This window comes from Triturus cristatus, chromosome 12 (assembly GCF_964204655.1).
Source record: "Triturus cristatus chromosome 12, aTriCri1.1, whole genome shotgun sequence".
NCBI classification, from domain to species: domain Eukaryota; kingdom Metazoa; phylum Chordata; class Amphibia; order Caudata; family Salamandridae; genus Triturus; species Triturus cristatus.
This window is the reverse complement of record NC_140595.1, coordinates 39621303-39643287: the sequence shown is the minus strand read 5'-3', so window position 1 is coordinate 39643287 and position 21985 is coordinate 39621303. Positions and strand designations below refer to the sequence as shown.

The 21985-nt window shown below is 46.6% G+C and overlaps 1 protein-coding gene across 4 annotated transcripts in view; it reads left to right on the top strand.

The window, feature by feature from the left end:
• The window catches only part of ISYNA1 (inositol-3-phosphate synthase 1), a 42135-nt gene that overhangs the window by 5305 nt on the left and 14845 nt on the right, over positions 1 to 21985 (top strand). Inside the window, exons 1-5 of one of the 4 annotated variants that reach the window (XM_085639500.1) lie at positions 5130 to 5403; positions 7497 to 7635; positions 9606 to 9767; positions 10647 to 10776; positions 12185 to 12378. In XM_085639500.1, the coding sequence (XP_085495626.1) occupies positions 7522 to 7635; positions 9606 to 9767; positions 10647 to 10776; positions 12185 to 12378 (600 nt within the window). In that variant the 5' untranslated portion in view covers positions 5130 to 5403; positions 7497 to 7521. Of the gene's footprint in view, positions 1 to 5129; positions 5404 to 7359; positions 7422 to 7496; positions 7636 to 9605; positions 9768 to 10646; positions 10777 to 12184; positions 12379 to 21985 lie in introns of those variants that run through there. The other 3 variants (XM_085639501.1, XM_085639499.1, XM_085639502.1) reach the window with 3 other exon arrangements.

The window sequence follows — 21985 nt, the reverse complement described above, 5'->3', positions numbered from 1 at the left end:
TGCAAAGGCTCCCAGTCACAGGCATCAAGGTAGGATTTGATCATCCCCAGCTGGTGACTCTTCCCGAGAGTATAGCATTTGATAGCAATCGTGGGAAGTCTGAAGTTTGTCTCGTTCTGTTGTCGCCCAACCCCGTCATCTGATTGCAGTTTGGCAATATGGGTCTTAGCACGCGCTTGGTGGAGCCTACGGGCTAAGAGTCTGCCTACCTTGTCACCCCCCTTGTAGTAACGCCGTTTGGATGCCAGGAGTGCTCGCTCAGCCCTTCACATCCAATGTGTGCGAAGTTGGCCCCGCAGCACTGCAAGCTGTCGTTTAGTGCAGCGTCAGGGTTTAGCTTTTTTCAGTTGCTCCAATTGTTTGATTTCAGTCTTGAAGTTGCATTCCACTAGCCTGGACTCCCGCCCTCAAGCAATTGCGACGGATGTGATTGTGCCCTAGATGGTAGCTTTAAAGCAATCCCAGAGAGTATGCAGTGAGGTTTCAAGGAGGATGTTAAGGGAGAAGTATGTAGTGCTGCCTTTTCCGATTTCAGCCACATCTACTGAGTCTCGCAAGAGGTGTGGGGGAAGGTGCCTGGGTCCCTTGTGGAGTAGCTACCACCTTTCCGTGTCCGCTCTAAGTGTGCATGGTCAAAAATAGGGATGTCCGACAGCTCTATGGTGTCTAGGCGGTGAAGGAGAGAGTGGCTAATAACGGCATAGCCAATGCGGGAGTAGGAGGCGTGTACATATGAGTAAAAGAAGTAATCCTGCATGTTTGGGTGTTTGTAGCGCCACGTGTCGACTAAGCCCAGATTTTCAATATCACCCTTGAGATGCAATGACATAGCCGCCGCATGCTGTTATGTGGCTTTGCTGCGGTCAAGGATGGGGTGCCACACCAGATTAAAATCCCCACATACTAAAATGTCACCTTCCACCCCCTCTAGTTATTCTTGCAAAATTCGTCTGAGGTAGGTGTCTTGTTAGGTGTTTGATGCATAAATATTAAGCAATGCAAGTTTCCGCTGACCCCTAAGGAGATGAAATGTGAGGTAGCGTCCCTCCCCATCCGGGACCTCCCTACTGACTGAAGTGTATGAGCCTGCCTTACAAAGGATGCCCACCCCGACGGTCTTCGTATTCATGTACACCCAATGACGCCTGGGGTATCTTGGGTGCTCCATGCAGGGACAAGCAGCCATCAGCAGGTGGATCTCCTGCAGGAGGTTGACATCAGGGTCATATTGCAGTGTGTATCGCTAGATTTGCTTGCGCTTGTTTGGGGAGTTTAGGCCCCGCGCATTCAGAGATATCAGCTTATTGCCTCCCGCCATTGACATAATTGCAAATGATGTGTGTGGGGCACACTACAGCAGGAAGATGAGTAGCTCTAAGGGGCGCGCTGCACCTATAAGTAAATGGAAGGCGTTGCCACCCAACTCTTCCCTAGAGGAGAGCAGCCCAAAGAGAACCCATACTTAGCCCCCAGCATTGGGAAACCATTGGAAATGGCAGTGTGGGGCGTAGACAGTATCGCGTGAACGAGTGCCTCCTGCCTCTCCTGATATTGGGCAGGACCCTTGCCAATCATGGCAGAGCCTGCCCGTAGTATGAGTCGACTTGGAAAGAAAAACAAATTAACAATGGACCAACAGGGCCCAACAGTGACTTCCGGGTGTTTCCTGGGCCCCGCAGCCAAGCAATGCAAGTGAGTTCACGGGACAGCGTCAGTATAGGCATGATGGCCAAGGAGAGGAGTGTTTGTGTTCAAAGGGAGCCTGTGGGAGGGGTCTCCCCCTCACCCCCCCAGGCTACGGAGATGATGGATCATATTCCGTTTGGTTTCCTGCGTGGATGCCTCTGCCTGTCGTCTGTCGGGGTGTTGCGGTTTGACCGTGGTCCACACCGGTCAGATCTTTTCGGGATGGGTCTCAGGTTGGGGGATCATTACAGTTGTACGTGTCATCAAGAAATCCCGCCAGGTGTTTCGCCTCTGTGATTGATCTCAATGAGCGGCGACGGCCTTTTCAAGAGAACAAGAGGGCGAAGGGGTGGCTCCACTGGTTGCGAACACCCAGTTAGGAACTTGACAGAGTGCAAAGGCACACTAGTCTCCGCTAGTTATAAAGATGGGCATGTATCTCAAGCTATGTGCGTTTTGTATACTTGCCGCTCCTAGCATTGGACTAAAACCTGGTGACATGGATGTCTCTGTATAGGACACATCGTCGAAATCCACACTCTTGGTCAGCCCCATAAGGTTCTTGACCTCTATGGCTAGACCTGAAATTGGGACTAATCCTCATTTACAGATTCATGCACCCAATGTTTCCTCCGAACAACTCAACAGTTGTCGAAATACTCAGTCCAGGTACATATTATGGCCTACCCACCTCCCTCCATACCACCTTCCCAGAGACAATACCACCTGATTGTGTATATTTTAACTCTTGGTAAACTTTTCCCGATTGCTTGTTCGAGCTCTCATTGTTGACTTTCTTTAGTCTTCTTAAAACATAGGGGGCCTAGAGGTTCAGAAAACTTCAAGACCCCTGAAGGGTAGAGAGGTCCTCTTGATTGAAGATGAAGTTATATACCCTCACTGTGTAAATACTACCAACCAAAGAGTATCCCTTCTGGAGTTCAAGTGTCTCCACAAGGAAGAGAAAAGGGGTTGGGTTGGGGATCTGTAGTGTGCCACACTCTTACTGGAAAGGGAAGGGAACCCCCCCCTTTTTTTGTTTTGTTTAAAAACAACCCTCACCCTCTCTAATCGAGACATGCTTCATCATCGGGTTCACACTGACTCCTAAAGGTCAGGGTGGGCTCTGCCATATTCCAGGAATCACTTATGAAGATGGTTTGTTTATTTGAAGGTATAAAATAACCGAGTGGCAAGTATTACTCGCTATGTGCATGTTCTGAGTATTTTTCATGCCATGCACACAAAAAAAAACGTAAGACACGTCATTGGGGGAGGGACATATTTATGAACCATCCCTGACCAAAGCCCAGGACCTTTTCAGGCCGCGAGTATAGGGCTGAAACATATTGCTATTTTATGGTCATCGGACCATTGCATCCCAATAGCCCTACATGGTGTTTATTTTTAACCTTCCTACCAACCCCACTAATAAAGGGTAACCTTGGGAGTGGGTGAAGATTTTTTTCTTTAAAGTTACGGCCCCTATACAACCATCTTCATAAGTGCTTCCTGGAATATGGTCGAGCCCAGCCTGACCTTTAGGAGTCAGCGTGAACCTGGTGATGAAACATGCCTCTATCATGAGTGGGTGAGGGTTAAATAAAAGAGGGGTGTTCCCCTTTCCCACTTCAGTAAGAGTGGTGCACAGATGTGGCACATTAAAGATCCGCCCTCCCCATCTCTTCCTGTGGAGATGCTTGAACTCCAGAGGGGATACTCTTTGGTTAGTAGACTTTCTTTTGTCCCCAGTTTTTGGTGGACCTTTGTACCCATTACCTGCCCATCGGTTTACCCTGTAATGGGGATGTTCTGGTGAGCACACAATTTAGTTCTTGTTACTTGGGTTGGCCGAATGATTACGTCAGTGTTAGTTAAAGGCATGGAGTAGCTGTAGTTTGTGCAGGCTTCTGAATAGATATGTTTTACAAGTCCTGGGATAATTGGCCATTGCCAAGGGCTCCCATATTCCTAGGGCCCCCTGTAAAGGGATATTCTCTGTCACTTTTGTCTGTTTCCCCATCACAACCTTTAACACACAGTTCAATATTGCTTGGCATCATGGGGCTTGAACTAGCAGTAAATAAATTGTACAATTTAAAGTTGTTCCAAACGGGGATCCCCAAAGTATGTCTTGCTTGTGGCCCCCAAAATCCTTAACGTGACACTGCTTCCCCTTGTATTAACAAATCTGTGTTTGTTTTTTTGCCCAGCATGTACCCCACGCCTGGTGTGTGCAGAACAGGAGAGATTTCAGCAAAATACATAGGGCCATATTTATAGCCAAGTCGCGCAGCCAGGGCAGGAGTGTTCAATGCAATAAAGTGCATTCATGCCAGTTCCCCTTCGTTGGCAGCGTTTTGGCTGCTTAGCGCCAGTGCAGGCACCCTTGCACCATGGTGCAGGCGTTGTAAGGATTGTTTTTGTGCAGGAAGGAGCCTCTTCCTGCACAAAAACAATCCCGAGGCTTTTTCGTTTGTGTGTGCTGCAAGAATGCAGCAAACATAGAAAGGGGGGGGGGGGGGGGGGGAGAGGAGGAGGAGAAATGAACCAATTTCTCCTTCTTTTATGCCTCACCTAGGAAGCGCGAGTTTTTGGTGCATTCTCAGGTCTACCATTTCTGATAAATGTGGGAATGTGTCAAAATTCATGGATGTTGTGTGGGAACTCCCATGCAACGCCCATGGAAATGCCTCCCTAGCGCAGTTATGCAACGCAGTGATTTGCGCCGGATTGCATTACTTGAGATCTATGAAGCCAAAATTAGCCACGCAAAGTGGCCTCCTGTGTCTTAATAAATCACATTTTTAATTGGCGTCGCTCTTGAAAGCAACGCTAAGGGGCTCGTAAATATGACCTCTTAATGACTTATGACTTTCTTAATTTAAAAAATCCTTTATATTTTTCCGTGACGTGTAAATTACATGCCAGCTTTTTAAATTGGGTAGTTTGTGCCTTCTTAGGGGCAATCCAGCTTCGGATCTTTCCGTGACTGTGCACAGTGCCACTTCTACACACTATTGGGCAGATTTACAAGCCCCTTGCGCGTCACTTTTAACATAGGAAAAGAGACGCTAAAGTGGCGCAAGGGGCTTGTAAATCTGCCCCTGTTTGGAAGGGGCGCTAGCTTCTCTGGTAGGTGTTGCCTGTTCACGTTTGAGAAACTCAAACGCTAAAATAAATATTGCATTAAGGTAACACTAGAATACGATGCTCCAGTTTCGACTGTCTCGGTAATATTGTGGTTGCTTTGTTACAGAAAGGGGGTGTGTTTGCATCCACGGCCGGGATATTTACAGAACGGTGCTGGCAGACTCCGGGAACAATGTGTACCCCCAAACGAGGGCGGGTGCTGCGCAGCGCGGCTGTGGAAATTCACCAGCCGCAGTCTCCCTATCAGGCGGCCGGCGGCGGCGGGGAGGGTGCGGGTCAGGCGTGGCCCTGCCCGGGCGGGGAGGAGCCGCCGCGGATTCTATAAAGAGCGAGCGGCGCGAGCTCCTCCCGGTACCGAGCCGCGAACCAAGCCCGGGTGTCAGTCTTAACCGCCGCAGTTTCCTCGCGACCAAGTGCGTCAGCAGCCCCGAAGCTTCGAGAAGCCCCGCGACTGCACGACACGGAAATAACGTCTGACCACTAAAGTGCGTATCCTTCCGCGGCTGTGCCCGGACCTCCCGGTCAAGTCAAGTGAACCCTTGTATTTCATAAATAGTTGCCAGGGTAAGTTCAGGAACACCAGCAGTGTAGACCTACATAGATTGACGTAGCGACGACGGTCGTCAGGCTGTGTATTTGCTCTTGATAGAGGGGACTATTTTGTACTGTGTCATGTGTCTTTGCGCAGGCCGGTTCATTCATTCGGTGACGGTTAGGCGGTGTTTCTCTCATGCCGGGCAGGCTTCCTGTCAGCATGTATGGGTGCAGCCTTCTTACTCGTCAGGGTTAGCATACTTGGAGCCGCCCACACGAGAAAACCGCTCCTACTTCAGTAATAGCGCGATTTTGTGCCCACAGTATGATGTGTGAGTGTTAATGCAAATGAATTCAATTGGCAAAGAAAGGGTATCCTTAACAGTTTATCTACTTAATAAGTATGTTCTATGTTGCTGATAGGAAGTGTGATGCCTCTGTTAGCCAGCAGTAGCTTTTCATCTTTAGGACCCCCACAGAGGGAAAACCGCAGCTCCCATAAATGCAGCGTTGGCTGTAGGAGCCCGTGTGGACAGTGGCAGATGACCTGCCAATCGGTGAACCACCCCCCCCCCCCCCCCCCTCGAAGAGGGTGAAGTCAGATGATTCAGTGCTTACTCTGATTTAGGTTGAAAGGAGAAAATACTCATTTTGGAGGGTGTTACAGGTTTTGGGTGGTTCTCTAATAAAGTTTTCTGAGACATTTGCCTTTTAAGAAAGGGTAAGTGTTATCCAAAAGATGTTGACTGCTCCCAAAGAGGGTGAGCTGATAGGTATGTCTGTCCAGACTTTCCAGCCAAATGCACATTTCTAAGCCATTATTATGCTGAAATCAAATATCAACGTGGTACTGGGATACCGTCTGGTAGGCTGTTAGCACCTGTTTAATATCTTGTATCTTACTAATCTTATCACTGGACACCAATGCACTTGGCAGCTTTGTTAACACATTTCAGATACAAATTGAGGGCCAGTTGTGATGTCGTGTTGAGGCCAGCCTCGACAGGGCCCGTAAGCTGACACAGCACATTGCAACAGGAAGACAAGATACTGCAAAAAAAGAATGGCCTGCAATGGTCTTTTGCTGGAGGAAAGGGAGTGCCCAAAAGGCAAAACGTCATTTTGCTTGGAGCTCTGAAAACCCTTGCATGGTGGCGCCTCTTGGTGATATTACCTTTACCCTGGGTAGAGAGGTCATTTGGGTGTCAGGATACAGGTGCGTGGAAGATGGCCATGTGCTGTGCACAGCCTGACCATGTGCACCCCCAGTTGTCTGTGCTCCATGCTGCAGACACAGCGTGGCAGGCGTGTGCACCACCCTGGCCGTGCCCGTGATTGAACCAGAGTGTGCACACTCCAGTGAAAGTGGCATCTTAAAGGTGAAAAGGGGCGTGGGTGAAATGCATCCAAGTTCAGGAATGTGCTTCAGATGCATATATGGGTAAAGGAAGACCGCCTCAAGAGTAAAGAGTGTGGGCCTTGATAAATGGCATTTTAACAGATGTGGATTATCTTTTAATATGGGTAAAAATACTTGAGAGAGAAAACATAGCATCTTCTACCCGTAGGCTGAATGTTATTGCTAATTAGCACTTTGTATGGTCTGCCCTGACAGCGCGGCTCCGCCCACATACACAGATGGGAGGGCAGTCATTTCAAAGTTTCTGAACATGCACATCTTTCAGCCGTTGCAGTATAAAAAGTTCTATTTTTAGATACAAAAACTGCACAGGGAGTGTGCAAGCGGATGCCTTTTTGTTGATGTCGGGCATAGTGAAACATTTCGGATGATGGGATGTCCCTGTCCCCAATGGTAGGGATCCCCTTCGAAGCTTCGTGGAACACGAGGTGGGTGGGAGCGGGGCGTGGCAGAGACTTGGGCATGAATGAGGGAGGAGGCGTGGCACAGATGACTACAGGAGCGGATGGCTGGTTGCACAGGGCCGGGGAGGGGGTTGGTGCACGGCCATGACGAGGCAAAGAGGTGAGGCAATGATGACGAGCCACGAGGAGGCAGGTTACCGACGCGGACTTCTTTTGCGAGCCAAGTATGTTACATATTTTTCCTGCCAGAGGTGACCGGTCCTGTGCACTTTTAACCCTGTGTTGTTTCCTGTAAGCAGGACTACAGCTCCAAGACCTCCGAAGATGGCAGAAAGGTTCATTGTGGACAGCCCAGCTGTGAAGTACTCCAAGGAGTACATCGAAGCAGACTATCCCTACCAAACCACACGAGTCTTCACCGACAATGGAATCACCAAGGTAAGAATGCTCTTGAGTAAGAGTTAGCGTTTATGTAATGGTCCCTGGATTTTATAGAAATTGTAGTTTTTCAGGATTATTTTTAGTATGATAAATTATGTAATGGTTTTTATTAACTGTGCATTTATAATACATTTGAGAAAGAGTTTGCTACTTTGTGCTCTTTAATGATTTTGGCATGCTTCCTACCGGAGCGTGAGGAAATGTCCTGCTCACCTGGCAGCAGCCTAAGCCTGCCTGGTTAATTCACTAAGAGTGGCCTTCACAGTATGTGCCATGAGCACAAGAACCCCTCATGGCATGTATGCAGTTAACCAACCTGCTCCTACGGCGACTGACCATATTAGACTTTGACACCCCATGGATCCACAAGGGATTTGTTGCAGTAAGAGGTCAACAGTCTCAGACGTGTTATCAATTCTTCAGATCTCCAAAACAGATATATAATATTTTTGGGGGGATGGTCCCTCCCAGCCACCAGTGAACTGTTTTCTGAACAAAATTTCAGCCGCTAAAATCTTCCCAGGAGAACCTGCATGGTGTGTCCTGTTGCCAAGCAGTGGTATAAAGTGCATCCAAGGTGTGCCACATCACGTTTAGTGTGGCAAGCTCCCCGGTGCCCTTTGACGTCCAGCATTGCTAGTGCTAGTACCAAATAGAGGCCAGGGGCCGAAGTATTGACTTAATTAAGTCTAGTTAAATCATAGCTCTTGCTTTCCAGACCAGTTCAGTAGGTAGTGCCAAGGTGTCCTCAAGACCCGCCTCTAGAAACAGTATACCATGCTTTATAGATCATGATGCCCCCTCAGATTCTCTTACCAATGAGTGTACGTGTTTCTTACTTTCTCAGGCATGCTGCAGAGCGATCCCTTCGAGCTATAGGGTCAAAGATCCACATAAATCGCACACAGCTGGAAGTGAAGTTTGTCTCTAGGTATTTTAGATGTCAATGGCCGGCTGTAGTAATCACAATCTATTAAACAGTCTTTTTTACCCTCAAGCTTTGTAGCAGAATATCTACTTTATGTGTGCATGTAAAGTGAGTACACATTATAAGGGCATGAATTATAATGTGTACATACTGGACGTGTACTAATAAAGTCTGACTTGTTACAAAGTTTCTGCATTAATATAACTCTATATAATATTATAAAGCTGTGATTAGTCCAGCCCACCCTCTGCATACAAAAAGCTGTGCACCTTGAAACATTACTACTGGTTCTCTGCTAGGGGAAACCCTTGGGTAAGCACGCGCACTGCACGGGACACCCTCGCAGGACAGAGCCGTGCTGCTTCTGAAAGCTCACTGATCAGTCTAACCCACTCTGGGTCCATGTGCCACAGCTCACATGCTCTGGCCTCCGAACAAGGTCCAGGATTCTCTGTCCTGATGGCAGCAATTATTTTTCTTTGTAGGTTGGAACTGGCAGATTTACAAAAGGATCACAGATGCAGTACGCTGAAAAAAATCTGAGAGCTGGGTAGGGAGGATTTAGCTAACCTCACGCTTGGTTGCCCATTAGAGATTTGAAGGGATATCGTCCATAAGTATTACTTGTATTTTTAACTAAAAAACAAATCTATCTTGTCTTTCTATGACTAACGTATTTCACTAAAAGATTTTAACCTATGTATGACTTACTATATATTCTCTTACTTTTACCTTCAGATGTTATTGAAATACTTATTACACGATTTGTAGTAGTCTGATGAAATGTCTTGATATATTTTCAATAAAAGCATGTGTGTTTTTATGTATCAGTTTTATTTTCCGGCAGTTGAATTGCACATTTTCATCTGGTTGTCCTTGATTTGTTTATTTTATAAAGTGTAATCTGTCCTACAAAATATTTCTTTAATAATATGTTTAAGGAAGAGTGGTAGAACTGTGGTTTGTGACTCGTTTGTTTTTTACTGATGCACCTTTATAAATTGTAAACATTTATTTTGATGCCTTGTCTTTTTTTAAGGTCAAACCGTGTTCCACCAAGTTTACTTTCCGCACGGAGCGGCGAGTCCCAAAACTTGGAGTGATGTTAGTAGGATGGGGAGGCAACAACGGCACCACAGTGACGGCAGCTGTCCTGGCAAACAAACTTGGCCTTTCCTGGATGACAAAAAGTGGGCCAAAGGTAAGCCTGCTTCCTGGTTTACATACACCGAGCCAAGAGGCAGATATTAAACCAAAGTGATGCTGTTATGCAACTGTGTTTGATCTAGCCCTCCCCTGAGGGCATTCACTACTTTTAATTGCCTGCCCTGCACCTAAGGGTTAAATGTTAAGACAAAGGTTCACAATTAGAGGTGAGGGTAATTAAAGGGTTTATACTAGCATATAATGCAATAAGTCTTTACCTTCCCACGCAACCTTGCACTCTCCCACTACCCCTGTACATTTAATATCGGTGCTTGAAAATGTTAATACATTCACTGTTTAATAAACAGATTCACTGTAGTAGTTTGCACAGAAATCATTTCTACCTTAACGACAATTGTTGAGGGTCCAAGTAACCTATGGATTTAACAAATCTGTTTCCAGTCGAAGTGAAGACATTCGTTGAGACTGCTTCTGATATGGCTGGTACAATCGTTTCACCACTTAAATACAAAATAGCTATATTTCCAAGAATTTTTATTTTCATGCCGCAGTAGCAATCGCCAATTAGGCAGCACAGTTTTGCTCAAGAAATGTGGAAAAAAAGTAAATACGTGATTAACTCAGTAAAGAAACGTGATTAACTCATTAAAGAAAGTATGTAGTTCCCCTTACTGTGTAGATACTTTTTCCACACACTCCTGTCCATTTCTATTGCATAACCCTAAAACTGGGTAAAAGGTCACTGGGGAGGAAGTAGGCCTCCTGTAAAGTCTGTGAACCCAACTCCACAGTAAGTTTAATGTGTGACCAGTGACTGTGCCAAGGTCTGGGCATTATTGAGCCAGCCGCAGTTAGGCTTTGTATCAGTGCCAAGTGTTCCAGCTGCCAGTAACCAGCTCCTTTATCTTTCCAGTTCGCAAATTACTATGGATCAATGCTGCAGTCGTCTACCGTGTGTCTGGGCACCAATGCCAGTGGGGACGTGTATATGCCGTTCTGTAACCTTCTTCCCATGGTCAATCCAAACGACATAGTCTTTGATGGTAGGTGGACACTTGATCTTATATTTGCTCCACAAGTGTGTTGGTCTGATTTTAATAGACTAGACTTCTCGTGGAAAATGTTATCTAAAATAAACATTTCGTGTTTCAGTTGTGTTTTTGAAGCCATTTGAGGGGTAGGGCTTAAAAATGTGCCACTTTCTACTATGGTAAGTTCCTCAAATCCATATTTGGGGGTAAAGGAAGACAGTCGTGGGCGTAAAGGGGTAACAGCCTTGATCGATGTAAGTTTACAGAAGATTTTTTTTCTCTACAATATGGTTACTCCCCCTCCCTCTCTCTTAAGCTTGCATTGGATACAACCAGTGCAAACAACTGATATAAAATTTTTTAAAAAAAATGAAATGAACAGTGAAGCTTAGAAGTACGCTGGGTTGCACGCCAACCATCAGCAAAGCCATTCAGCGCCTCATCGGGGTAGTAAGTGCGACCTACACCCCACAACTTACCAAACATCTAAGTTCCCTTTGTTACCACGCATTGCTTTGGAAAAGTGTCATATGTTGTTTTTTCTTATAACATAGAATGCCTATGCACACGTTAAGAATAAGTACTGTATCCATACAGAAAGTAATGGTAAGAGCAGCAGTGAAAACACAAAGTACAGACATCCAGAACGTTTCTTATTTTTTCTCTTGGTTTAATGTGATTCCGTTGCCCAGCCAACACGTGTTTCGTCCGGGTGTAAGACCCACGACTTCTTCAGGGCATCAGGCACAAAATGACTGGTTATTGGATCTCTCCGCCGGTTATACTTCCGTCCCGGCTGCGCGGGAAAGTACAGTACAAGGATTCACTGATTAAAATTAGTTACACAAGGGTGAGTAACCCAAGTGAATCTGGACTTGCAAGACGAGTGCGTCAAAGAGTATAGTGGGTTTCCGGTTTGTAAGCTTACAAACCGGAATCTTACAAATCAGTGAATCCTTGTACTGTACTTTCCCGCGCAGCCGGGACGGAAGTATAACCGGCGGAGAGATCCAATAACCAGTCATTTTGTGCCTGATGCCCTGAAGAAGTCGTGGGTCTTACACCCGGACGAAACACGTGTTGGCTGGGCAACGGAATCACATTAAACCAAGAGAAAAAATAAGAAACGTTCTGGATGTCTGTACTTTGTGTTTTCACTGCTGCTCTTACCATTACTTTCTGTATGGATACAGTACTTATTCTTAACGTGTGCATAGGCATTCTATGTTATTTCCTATTTTAGACTCCGGTCTACTGGAGGGGTTCAGGGTTTGTTTTCCCCTCGTCCTATTTGCACCGTTCTAATCTTTAGCTCCAAACTTTGACGTAGACACTGTGGGCGCCATCGCATACCGTAATTTCTAAAACCCTGCTCTTGTATTACTGTTGTTTTTTCTTACCCAAGTGCTCTGTTTTCTAGGCTGGGACATCTCTAGTATGAACTTGGCAGATGCCATGAAGAGGGCAGAAGTCCTGGACTGGCAGCTGCAGGAGCAGCTGAAACCTCACATGGAGAAAATGAAGCCAAGGCCTTCTATTTACATCCCAGAGTTCATTGCAGCCAACCAAGAAGATCGCGCCGACCATGTAATCCATGGGACTAAAGCGGAACAGGTAATTCATAGAACAAGAACTGCATTAAAAACAGTTTAATGTGCTAGTTTGGTCATTGCTGCTTTACAATTTCAAAAAGACCTCTTGAACTAGCAGGCATCGGACCATTCCAATCGGCAGTTGCGCCTACAGCCAGTTCTGTCAACTATACCTTTAACGTACCTTTCAGTCTTGATGTAAGCTGAAACTGTTACGGTGCAGTGTAAATATTGATTGCTGTATTTACGCTTGTAAAGTAAAGTATATAACACTGTCAAAATGCAAACAACAAAAAAGACCTCTTGAGGTAGCAGTTTGTCTCTTTTTTGATTAAAGTTCAGTGGCAAAGGTTGCTGTTTGCTGAAATACCTCCACAAACCCTAGACCTAAAACTGACGGCCGTACGTAGTAAGACTGGTTTGATAAGCAGTTTGTGTTTGTTGTGCAGTGTTTGCTTTGCAGCCTCATGTTTAAATATGCACGGAGACACAAACACTCCTACCTCATTAATATTTATGTACGGAGCCCTCTTGCAACTGCAAGGGACAGCAGGCCTTTATACCTGCTTGAGCATTCACAAAATGAAATGCCAGCATTTTCTGTTTTTTGTTAGGGCAGGCTATCCCTTGATGGGAGCACCCCACAATACCAACAGACAGCATTCACAAGGTGAAAGCTCTCCCTGTGGAACCGTTTCCACTTTACAAATACTTTAGCCCCATTATTTCGGAGTTTGTAACAGATCAGTGGTTCTCAATTCCAGTTGTTGTTGCAAAGTATTAATTCATATAATGAAAGGCAAGGCATTTTGGTGGGGAGGGCTCCCATCACAAGCCATTTTCCTTTGCAATTTATTATGGGTCTTAAAGTCCAGGTAGCAAGTATGAAAGATATTTCTGACTCATTTTGTACTTTGCGACATGTATTTTTGCAAACCTAAAACCAGTGATTTTGTGAATTTTACGATTTGCAGAAGCAATAACGCCTTATACATCATCCGGTGTGTTAAATACCAGTTAGACAGGCTTTGCAAAAGGGTGTTTAAATATGTTGGAAAATGCTAATCAGCTGTTTCCCTTCTATTATGGTATTCAGCAGTACTTGCCATACTTTCTGTTGACACATGACCATAATGTGATAGGTTAGTTTTCTAGATCCAGGCACACTTTTGTTCTTTCTTTTCCATAAGCATTTATTGCATTATCTGTAAACTCTGATGCATGGTTGAACAAGTCATCTGTGGAGTGTTGTAGGATATTCTCATCAATTTTTGAAGAGCGATGGTAAGCAGTGTCTTTGGCCCACCATCTTGATTAGTATGCTGGCACCAAATAGTAATGATCGCCCTCATTCCGAACACTGTAAAACTGAAGAGACTCCGACCTTCTTTCCACATTCCAACTCTTTGTATGTACTTAGCATAGCAACAGTTGCAGTAAGAGATTCACATAACTGGTGCATGCTGCAGCAAATGTCAGATTGGTGATCTGAGACTTGAAAAATGTCCTAGGGATCTTTACCTGCATGGAGTCTCCTGTGAACTCTCGGAGGAAAATGGCCCGGCTGTAGTCTTGGGTAGCTAAACTCAAAGATCAGTTCCCTGCTTATCAGGCCTGTAGGTAACAGTTCTGATCACAATAATTCATGGTTCGACAAGGCATGCATAGAAGCAAATAATAGCCTCAGTAGGGAATTAAAGCGTACCCCCAGAGCTAGGGAAAAAATAAGACCTGGTAGGAAGGAGTACGCGCTGTCACTAAAAAAGAGAAAGGTGGATCTGAAGACTGAACATTGGAAAAAAAATTAATGTATGCTTGCCAAGCAAAATATTCCCGAGCCTTCTGGGAGGCAGTATTTGTTGGCCTTCCCTCATGTAGTGCTTCTAATAAAGTCCACGTGCACATTGGCCTCGAGGAGTGGCCCCAACAACTGTAACCAGGTGAGAGAGAATGGTGATGGCTTTGTCCTGCTCCTTGATTTTTTTTTTAAACTTTTTTTTTATTGCCATTTTTACATTAGACACATTGTACATCGTATAGATCATTCAAATAGTTATAACAGATTGTACATTCCATAGTGGTACACATCATCTGCATATATCCGTGATACGTCATCGGAGAGCATGACCCACGTGCAAACTTGATATGAGGTGTATACCCCGGTGTCTCAGGTTCCAGATATGGCACAGAAACTAGGGTAAAACGAAGGCCTAAACTATGGGGGGGGGGAGGCATGAACAGGCACAACCAATGACATCAGCGAGGGTATGTAGCGTCGTAGGGGTAAGGCACCTCTGTGTCCCATGAGTGTCTATCCTATTGGGGGTCGACCTAGAATTACGTTAGCATAATCGATCTTGGAGTATGTAAGGATATCATGTGGGCTTGTCCTGCTCCTTGATACTTCATTTTCTTCCGAGTAGGTATTTGAAGCCATTCTTAATAGTCCTTCCAGAAATCTCCCTGGGCCCAATGGGATCCCTGTGGATCTATGTAATGAAAACCCTGGGTTTTGGGCCCCCCTGCTCACAAATGTTGTTAACTCATCGTGTAAGGTTGGCATGCCAACCTCCAGGCGGTCATCTATAATTGTGCCTGTTTTAAAAAAGGGAGATGTGCAGGATCCAAATACGGTCAAGATCAGTGGGAGAATTGTTCTGGATAGATTTATTGTTTGGGCCACGGTGAATACATTTTCCCCCCAGGTCCAGTATGGGTTCAGGAAAAGGCTTGGAACAATAGAACAGTGCTTAAATCCGCACATTTTAGTGTGCAATATATAAGTTTGCCAGACGTAACTCTCTCCCCCTAGCATTTATGGACCTAGCCAGTGCTTTTGATTGTGTAAATAGATCAAAGCTGTGGGATATTCTGACTGTCATGGGGTCGTAGTGGCCTTCTTGAGATCTTTACACCTGGACTTAGCTGCCTCTGTGAGATCTGGGAAGGGAGTGGAATGCACTGCTTCCTTCTCTGTAAGGTGGGGGTTGTCAGAGTTGTGTGCTGGCACCTAACTTGTTCTTGCTCTATATAAATAGACTAGAATCCGCCCTTGTGAACCTTGGGTCAGATGTCCCGGCGGTAAATAAAACAAAAAAAAAAACATTCCAGCGCTTCTGCATTAGATGATGCTGTGTTGCTTGCCAGTACAGCCAACAGTTTTCACTCATTGCTACTTACCTTTGTCTCTTTTATGAAACAATTAGACCGGGAAACAAATTTGTCAAAAACATTTAGTATGGTCTGTGGTCCGAAAAATGTAAAAATCTGTTGCGGTAATGATGGGACTTTTGAGAAAGTGAGCCAGTCCCCATATCGTGGTTTAATGTTTTATAGTTTTTGTATCTGGGCACCATGTGTTACCAAAGGAAAAGTTACTTTTTTCTTTTTGTACAAGCAGTCTGCATGATTCCCCCACTTGCTCCATAGGGTAAAAGCCCATACACCCCATAATTGAGATCTAAGAAATGTATCCCGGTCTTTGGGGCGGGGTATGGCGTTATAGGGATGTGGGTTGTATGCAAAGTGAAGAAAATAGTTTACCGGGGTGTACTGGGGGGTTCCCTTGACAACTTCCCACTTTGTCACCCACCAAAAATTGGGCATGGACTATATTGAGAATTCAATCAAACCTGCTCCCCCTGCTGATACGTTGCTCAATTTGGTGTGACGAGCAGCCTAGTCTAAACAGAGAGATAATCTTAAACTGCTTCTCCTGTGCCGTATGGGGTTAGAATCTCCTGGCTCAAATATATTAGCGGTACAACTATTGCTCTTGGTTGCTCGTTTATTTTCAAAAATTCTATTGACATTTGCAAGGAGGACAACAGGTGGATTTGGGATTGTTTCTTTTCTGATGGAAGGGCAGTGAATTACTGAAGCCTCCCGCTAAAGGAATACTGTCTAGTATAAACCACGCTGCGGGCAGCGCCCAATTTGGACCTGGTACTAGGATCTTGGGAGCGTATGTTGTCCCGGTATAGATTGGGCTCTATCAGATGGTTATTATGTTTCCCACAAGGTACATTCTTCTGCCCATGCAACGAGGTGTCCACTCAGAGTATGTTGCACTCTCTCTTTTTTTGTAAATTATATGTTTGAGGCATATGAGCTGCAGATTACACACTTTTGCATAGATCGCCATCTGGTGTTGGGCCCGGATGTTTGCAGTTTGTTTTTCCTCTTGGAAAGTCTTTGGAAGTCACGAGGTCGGTGACTCCTCCCTTGGATCGAATTGCGCATGGGCTTCGGCTCCATCCTCAGATTGTTTTTTTCCGCCATCGGGCTCGGATGTAATCTTCGCGCTCCGGTTCCGAACATTTCCAGTTCGACGATCGAAGCGAAATCCTCACTCACCGCAGTATTGTTCAGATCGCGATCTCCTCAATCACCTTCTCATCGACAAATCTTCGGTTCCAGTCGTCGACGACGGCCTTCGGGCCTATCCAGGCTCCGGTCCCGGCTGATGGAAAGAACTTCATTCAAGAAGTGCCCTCGATGTGGGTCCAAATTCCCCCACACCGATCTCTTCATGAGGTGTGCAACCTCTGCCTCTCCCCTGAACACGAGGCTCGAGACTGTCTGGCCTGTAAGTCTTTCAGATCGAAAAAGACTATTCGGGATCGAAGAGCCAGATGAAACATGGCGCACTCCTCGACCTCCGTTCCAGTCGACTTCTTCGGAGACGACGTCGAAGATCTGGGACAGCAGCACAACGAAGAGGACCTTGTCAGTGCTTCCGAAGCCGACGACTCAGAAGTGGAGGACATCACCCCGGCGCAGAGGGTCGTGAGTAGTATACCCCGTCCCACACCCGCGCTGACACCCAAAAAGGCTTCGGTCACGCCTTCGCCTCCGGGCCTAGGCAAGACCAGAGACACTGCTTCACACACCCCACCTTCGGGCCTGGTGAAGAAGCCAAATAAGCCTTCCGGTGGCTCGGGCTTGAGCCAGCCTTCCAGCGGTGCCGAGAAACACACTTTGGCACCGAAAAAGAAACCGGCCTCTACCTCGACACCGAGCTCCGCACCGAAGTCCTCGGTGTCGAAACCCAGCGCTTCTGTACCAACGCCATCTTCGGTACCGACCAAACCCCATAAGGCCCTCGGCACCGACACTTCCACGCCGAAGCCCACCTTGGCGCCGACAAAGAAATCGGAGGTTCCCAAGCCCAGTGCTAAACACGGCACGGACAAGCCTAAAAAGTCATCGGCCCCGAAAACTTTGCCGCCGACGGAACAAACATTGTCACAGGAACTGTTTACACCGGATCCTTTGCAAAAAACTCTTACCAAGGATCCAAAAACTGAACATTTGGCACTCTCTTCTAAAAAGAGACATTTGGACAAACCGGCTCCGCCTCCACCCCCAAAGAGGAAGGACTCTGCTACCTCCCCTTTCAGAATACCTTCCCCACCTCCTCCACCCTCTCCACCCCCTCCACCTTCTCCACCCCCACCTCATCGCTCTCCGACCCCGTCTCCAGACGATGATGATCAGGGGGACCCATATCGGGATTCAGGGGATGTGCCCCAAGACCCCACACCTACAGGATCCCCAGACCCATTGGACAACTACAATAACCCAGATATTCCAGACGTCCCACAAGATGACATTTCCCTTCCAGACCATCTCCACCGGAAGACTCATTAGGTTTCCACCACCTACTTCAGAGGGCGGCACATTATCCCAGGGTAGAGTTACACACTGACCCAGTAGAGGAGGATTTCCTCCTCAACACATTTGATACCGCACATAGGTCTACCTCCATACTACCTATGCTCAAGGGGGTGGTAAAACATGCGCCAGAGGTTTTTAAGGAGCCAGTCAGGGCCAGGGTCATTAACCCACGCATAGAGAAAAAGTACAAAGCTGCCCCCACAGATCCTGCCTATATCAAAGGGCCAGCGCCACTAGATTCCCTAGTGGTTTCCACTGCACGAAAGAGGTCAAATTCCCAGGCGTCAGGCGAAGCACCACCACCTGACAAAGAGTCGAAGCTACTGGACACGTCAGGAAAGCGCACTGCGTCACAGGCAGCCAATATATGGCGTATCGCCAACACCCAAGCGCTATTGGCCAGATACGATAGGGCGCATTATGATGAATTAGAAACCATAATGCACCACCTCCCGGAAAGATACAAAAATAGGGCCAATGAATTAATTCAAGAGGGTAAGACAATAACTAACACCTCCATACGCTGTGCCCTAGATGCAGCAGACACAGCCTCCAGGGCCATTAATACTAGCGTCCTCCTCCGTCGCCATGTTTGGCTGAGAATATCTGGTTTCAAACCAGAGGTACAGGCCTCCATCCTAAATCATCCCTTTGACCAAGAACACCTATTCGGCCCAAAGGTAGACGAGGCCCTCGAAAAAATGAAGAAGGACACTGATACGGCGAAATCTATGGGAGCCCTGCAGTCACACCGTCCTAGGCGCTCCTTTCGCCGCTCTTCCTTTCGGAGTACATCTAGAGGCTACTCCTCAGATAGCGCGTCCACTTCCTACAAATCCCCCACTCAGTCCACCTTCACAAGGGGTTATCAAAGAGGCGGCTATAGGGGCAATAACAATAAAGGCAGAGGCAAAACAAATACCGCCCGCTGCCACACCGCCTACCCAATGACTTTCTCCCACTCCCTCCAGACCATACCACTCCGGTCGGGGGGCAGACTACAAAATTTCCTTCAGGTCTGGGAGACCATCACCTCAGACAAATGGGTGACCCAAATTATTCGGTCAGGATACTGCCTGGAATTAACATCTACCCCCCCCAAACATTCCACCCAGGCAACTCCCAATGTCACAAGAACATTCCACATTACTAAAACAGGAGGTAATCTCCCTCCTACAAAAACAGGCAATAGAACAAGTTCCCGCCAATCAGCAAAATTTAGGGGTCTACTCCCTGTATTTTCTAATACCAAAAAGAGACGAGCCTCTACGACCTATTCTAGATCTCCGGCCCCTAAACACATACATACATTCAGACCATTTTCACATGGTAACGCTTCAGCAGGTGCTTCCGCTCCTCTCCCAGAACGACTTCCTCACCACACTGGACTTGAAAGACGCATACTTTCACATACCGGTACACCATGCTCACAGAAAGTACCTCAGATTTGTAGTGGACGGGCAACACTACCAGTTCAAGGTGCTCCCATTCGGAGTCACAACAGCACCAAGGGTATTCACCAAGTGCCTAGCGGTAGTGGCGGCACATCTCAGAAGACAGCACATTCACGTCTTCCCATATTTGGACGACTGGCTCATAAAAGCCACGTCCTACAACCAATGTGTACACCACACCGCCACTACAATCCAACTACTTCACCAACTAGGCTTCACAGTGAACCACCAAAAGTCCCAGCTAACACCATCCCACATAAAGCAATACCTCGGTGCCACAATAGACACCTCAAAAGCCATAGCGTACCCCAATCCAGCCAGGATTGCAAGCATTCAGGCTTTGCCTCAAAGATTCATACTTCAACACTCCCTTCCAGCAAGAGTGTTTATGAAACTGATAGGGATGATGGCCTCTTACATTTTCATAGTGCCCCACGCAAGACTCCAGATGCGTCCACTCCAAGAGTGCTTAGCGCGCCAATGGAACCAGGCCCAGGGGCAACTGACAGATCTGGTGTTGGTAGACGGTCGCACCCATCGCTCTCTGCAGTGGTGGAACACCACAAACCTTTCCAAAGGTCGACCGTTCCTGGACCCGGTTCCGCAAATAATACTAACGACAGACGCATCGATCTCCGGCTGGGGAGCTCATCTATTACACCTCACAGTGCAGGGCACATGGACGCCGCAACAAAAGTTACTCCATATCAACCATCTGGAGTTACTAGCAATCTCTCTAGCCCTAAAATCCTTTCAGAGACAGATTTTAGGCAAGGCAGTCCTCATTCGCACAGACAACATGACGGCCATGTATTACATTAAAAAACAAGGCGGTACACACTCTCCACAGCTCCCTCAACTAGCACAGAGCATATGGAGATGGGCAATTCCACACATAATTTTTCTCCTAGCCCAACATGTCCCAGGAGTCCAAAACACCATGGCAGACCTGCTCAGCAGACAGACGCAACAGATCCACGAGTGGGAACTTCACCCGCAGGTTCTTCACCCGGTCTTTCAAATGTGGGGGCATCCGTAGATAGATATCTTCGCCACCCACAAAAACAAAAAATGCCCAAGCTTCGCCGCCAGATATCCACACCCATTGTACAAAGGCAATGCGATATGGATGAGCTGGTCAGACAAATTTGCGTTCCCTCACACTGATCCTAGTAGCTCCAACATGGGCCAGACAACCGTGGTACACCACGTTGCTGGAACTCTCTGTAGTACCTCACCAAAAGCTACACCTCTCACCATGCCTCCTAACCCAGAGCCATGGAGAGATCAGACACCCGGACCCAGCTCAGCTCAACCTTGCGATCTGGCTCCTGAAATCCTAGAATTCGGATACCTAAACCTTCCCCCTGACTGTATGAACGTCATCAGAGAAGTTAGACGCCCTACCACTAGAGCCTGCTACGCTGCCAAGTGGAAAAGATTTGTTGTTTATTGCCATAACAACACAATCAATCCTCTAGACGTGTCTATTCAACACATCATATGCTACTTACTCCATCTACAAAGGTGTAATCTAGCATACCTCCATTCGGCTACACCTTGCAGCAATTGCAGCTTACCTACAAAACAGGCAGCACCTATCACTTTTCAGGGTACCTGCCATTAAAGCCTTCATGGAAGGCCTAAAAAGAATAATTCCCCCCAGAGTACCACCCTCACCTGTGTTCAACTTAAATATCGTTCTCACAAGGCTAATGGGGCCGCCCTTCGAACCTTTGCATAAATGCGAACTGCAATTTCTCACATGGAAAACAGCTTTTCTTGTAGCCATCACTTCCCTTAAAAGGGTCAGTGAGATACAAGCACTTACCATACATGAACCTTTTCTTCAAATGCACCAGAACAAGGTTGTTCTCCGTACCAACCCAAAATTCCTAACTAAAGTCATTTCCCCTTTTCACCTAAACCAATCTGTAGAATAACCAGTATTTTTCTCGCAACCTCAATCTGTTGCAGAAAGGGCTCTACACACGCTAGATGTCAAACGAGCCTTACTTAACTATATCCAAAGAACACAACCTTTCAGAAAGACCAAACAACTGTTTGTCTCTTTCTCTCCACCACACAAGGGCAACCCCATCTCAAAATCAGGGATAGCCAGGTGGATTGTAAAATGCATACAGATTTGCTACCACAAAGCAAAACGAACGCTATCCGTTCCCCCTAAAGCCCATTCTACACGGAAGATAGGGGCTTCTATGGCTTTTCTAGGGAACATCCCATTAGATGATATCTGCAAAGCAGCTACATGGTCAACACCGCACACTTTCACTAAACATTACTGTGTAGATGTGCAAACCAAGCAACAAGCTAGTGTGGGCCAGGCTGTACTAAAAACACTATTTCAAACCACTGCAACAGATACCGGTGGTCGCCGCTAAGGTTGGGAACTGCTATATAGTCTATGCAAAAGTGTGTAATCTGCAGCTCATATGCCTCGAACGGAATATGCTACTTACCAGTATGCATCTGTTC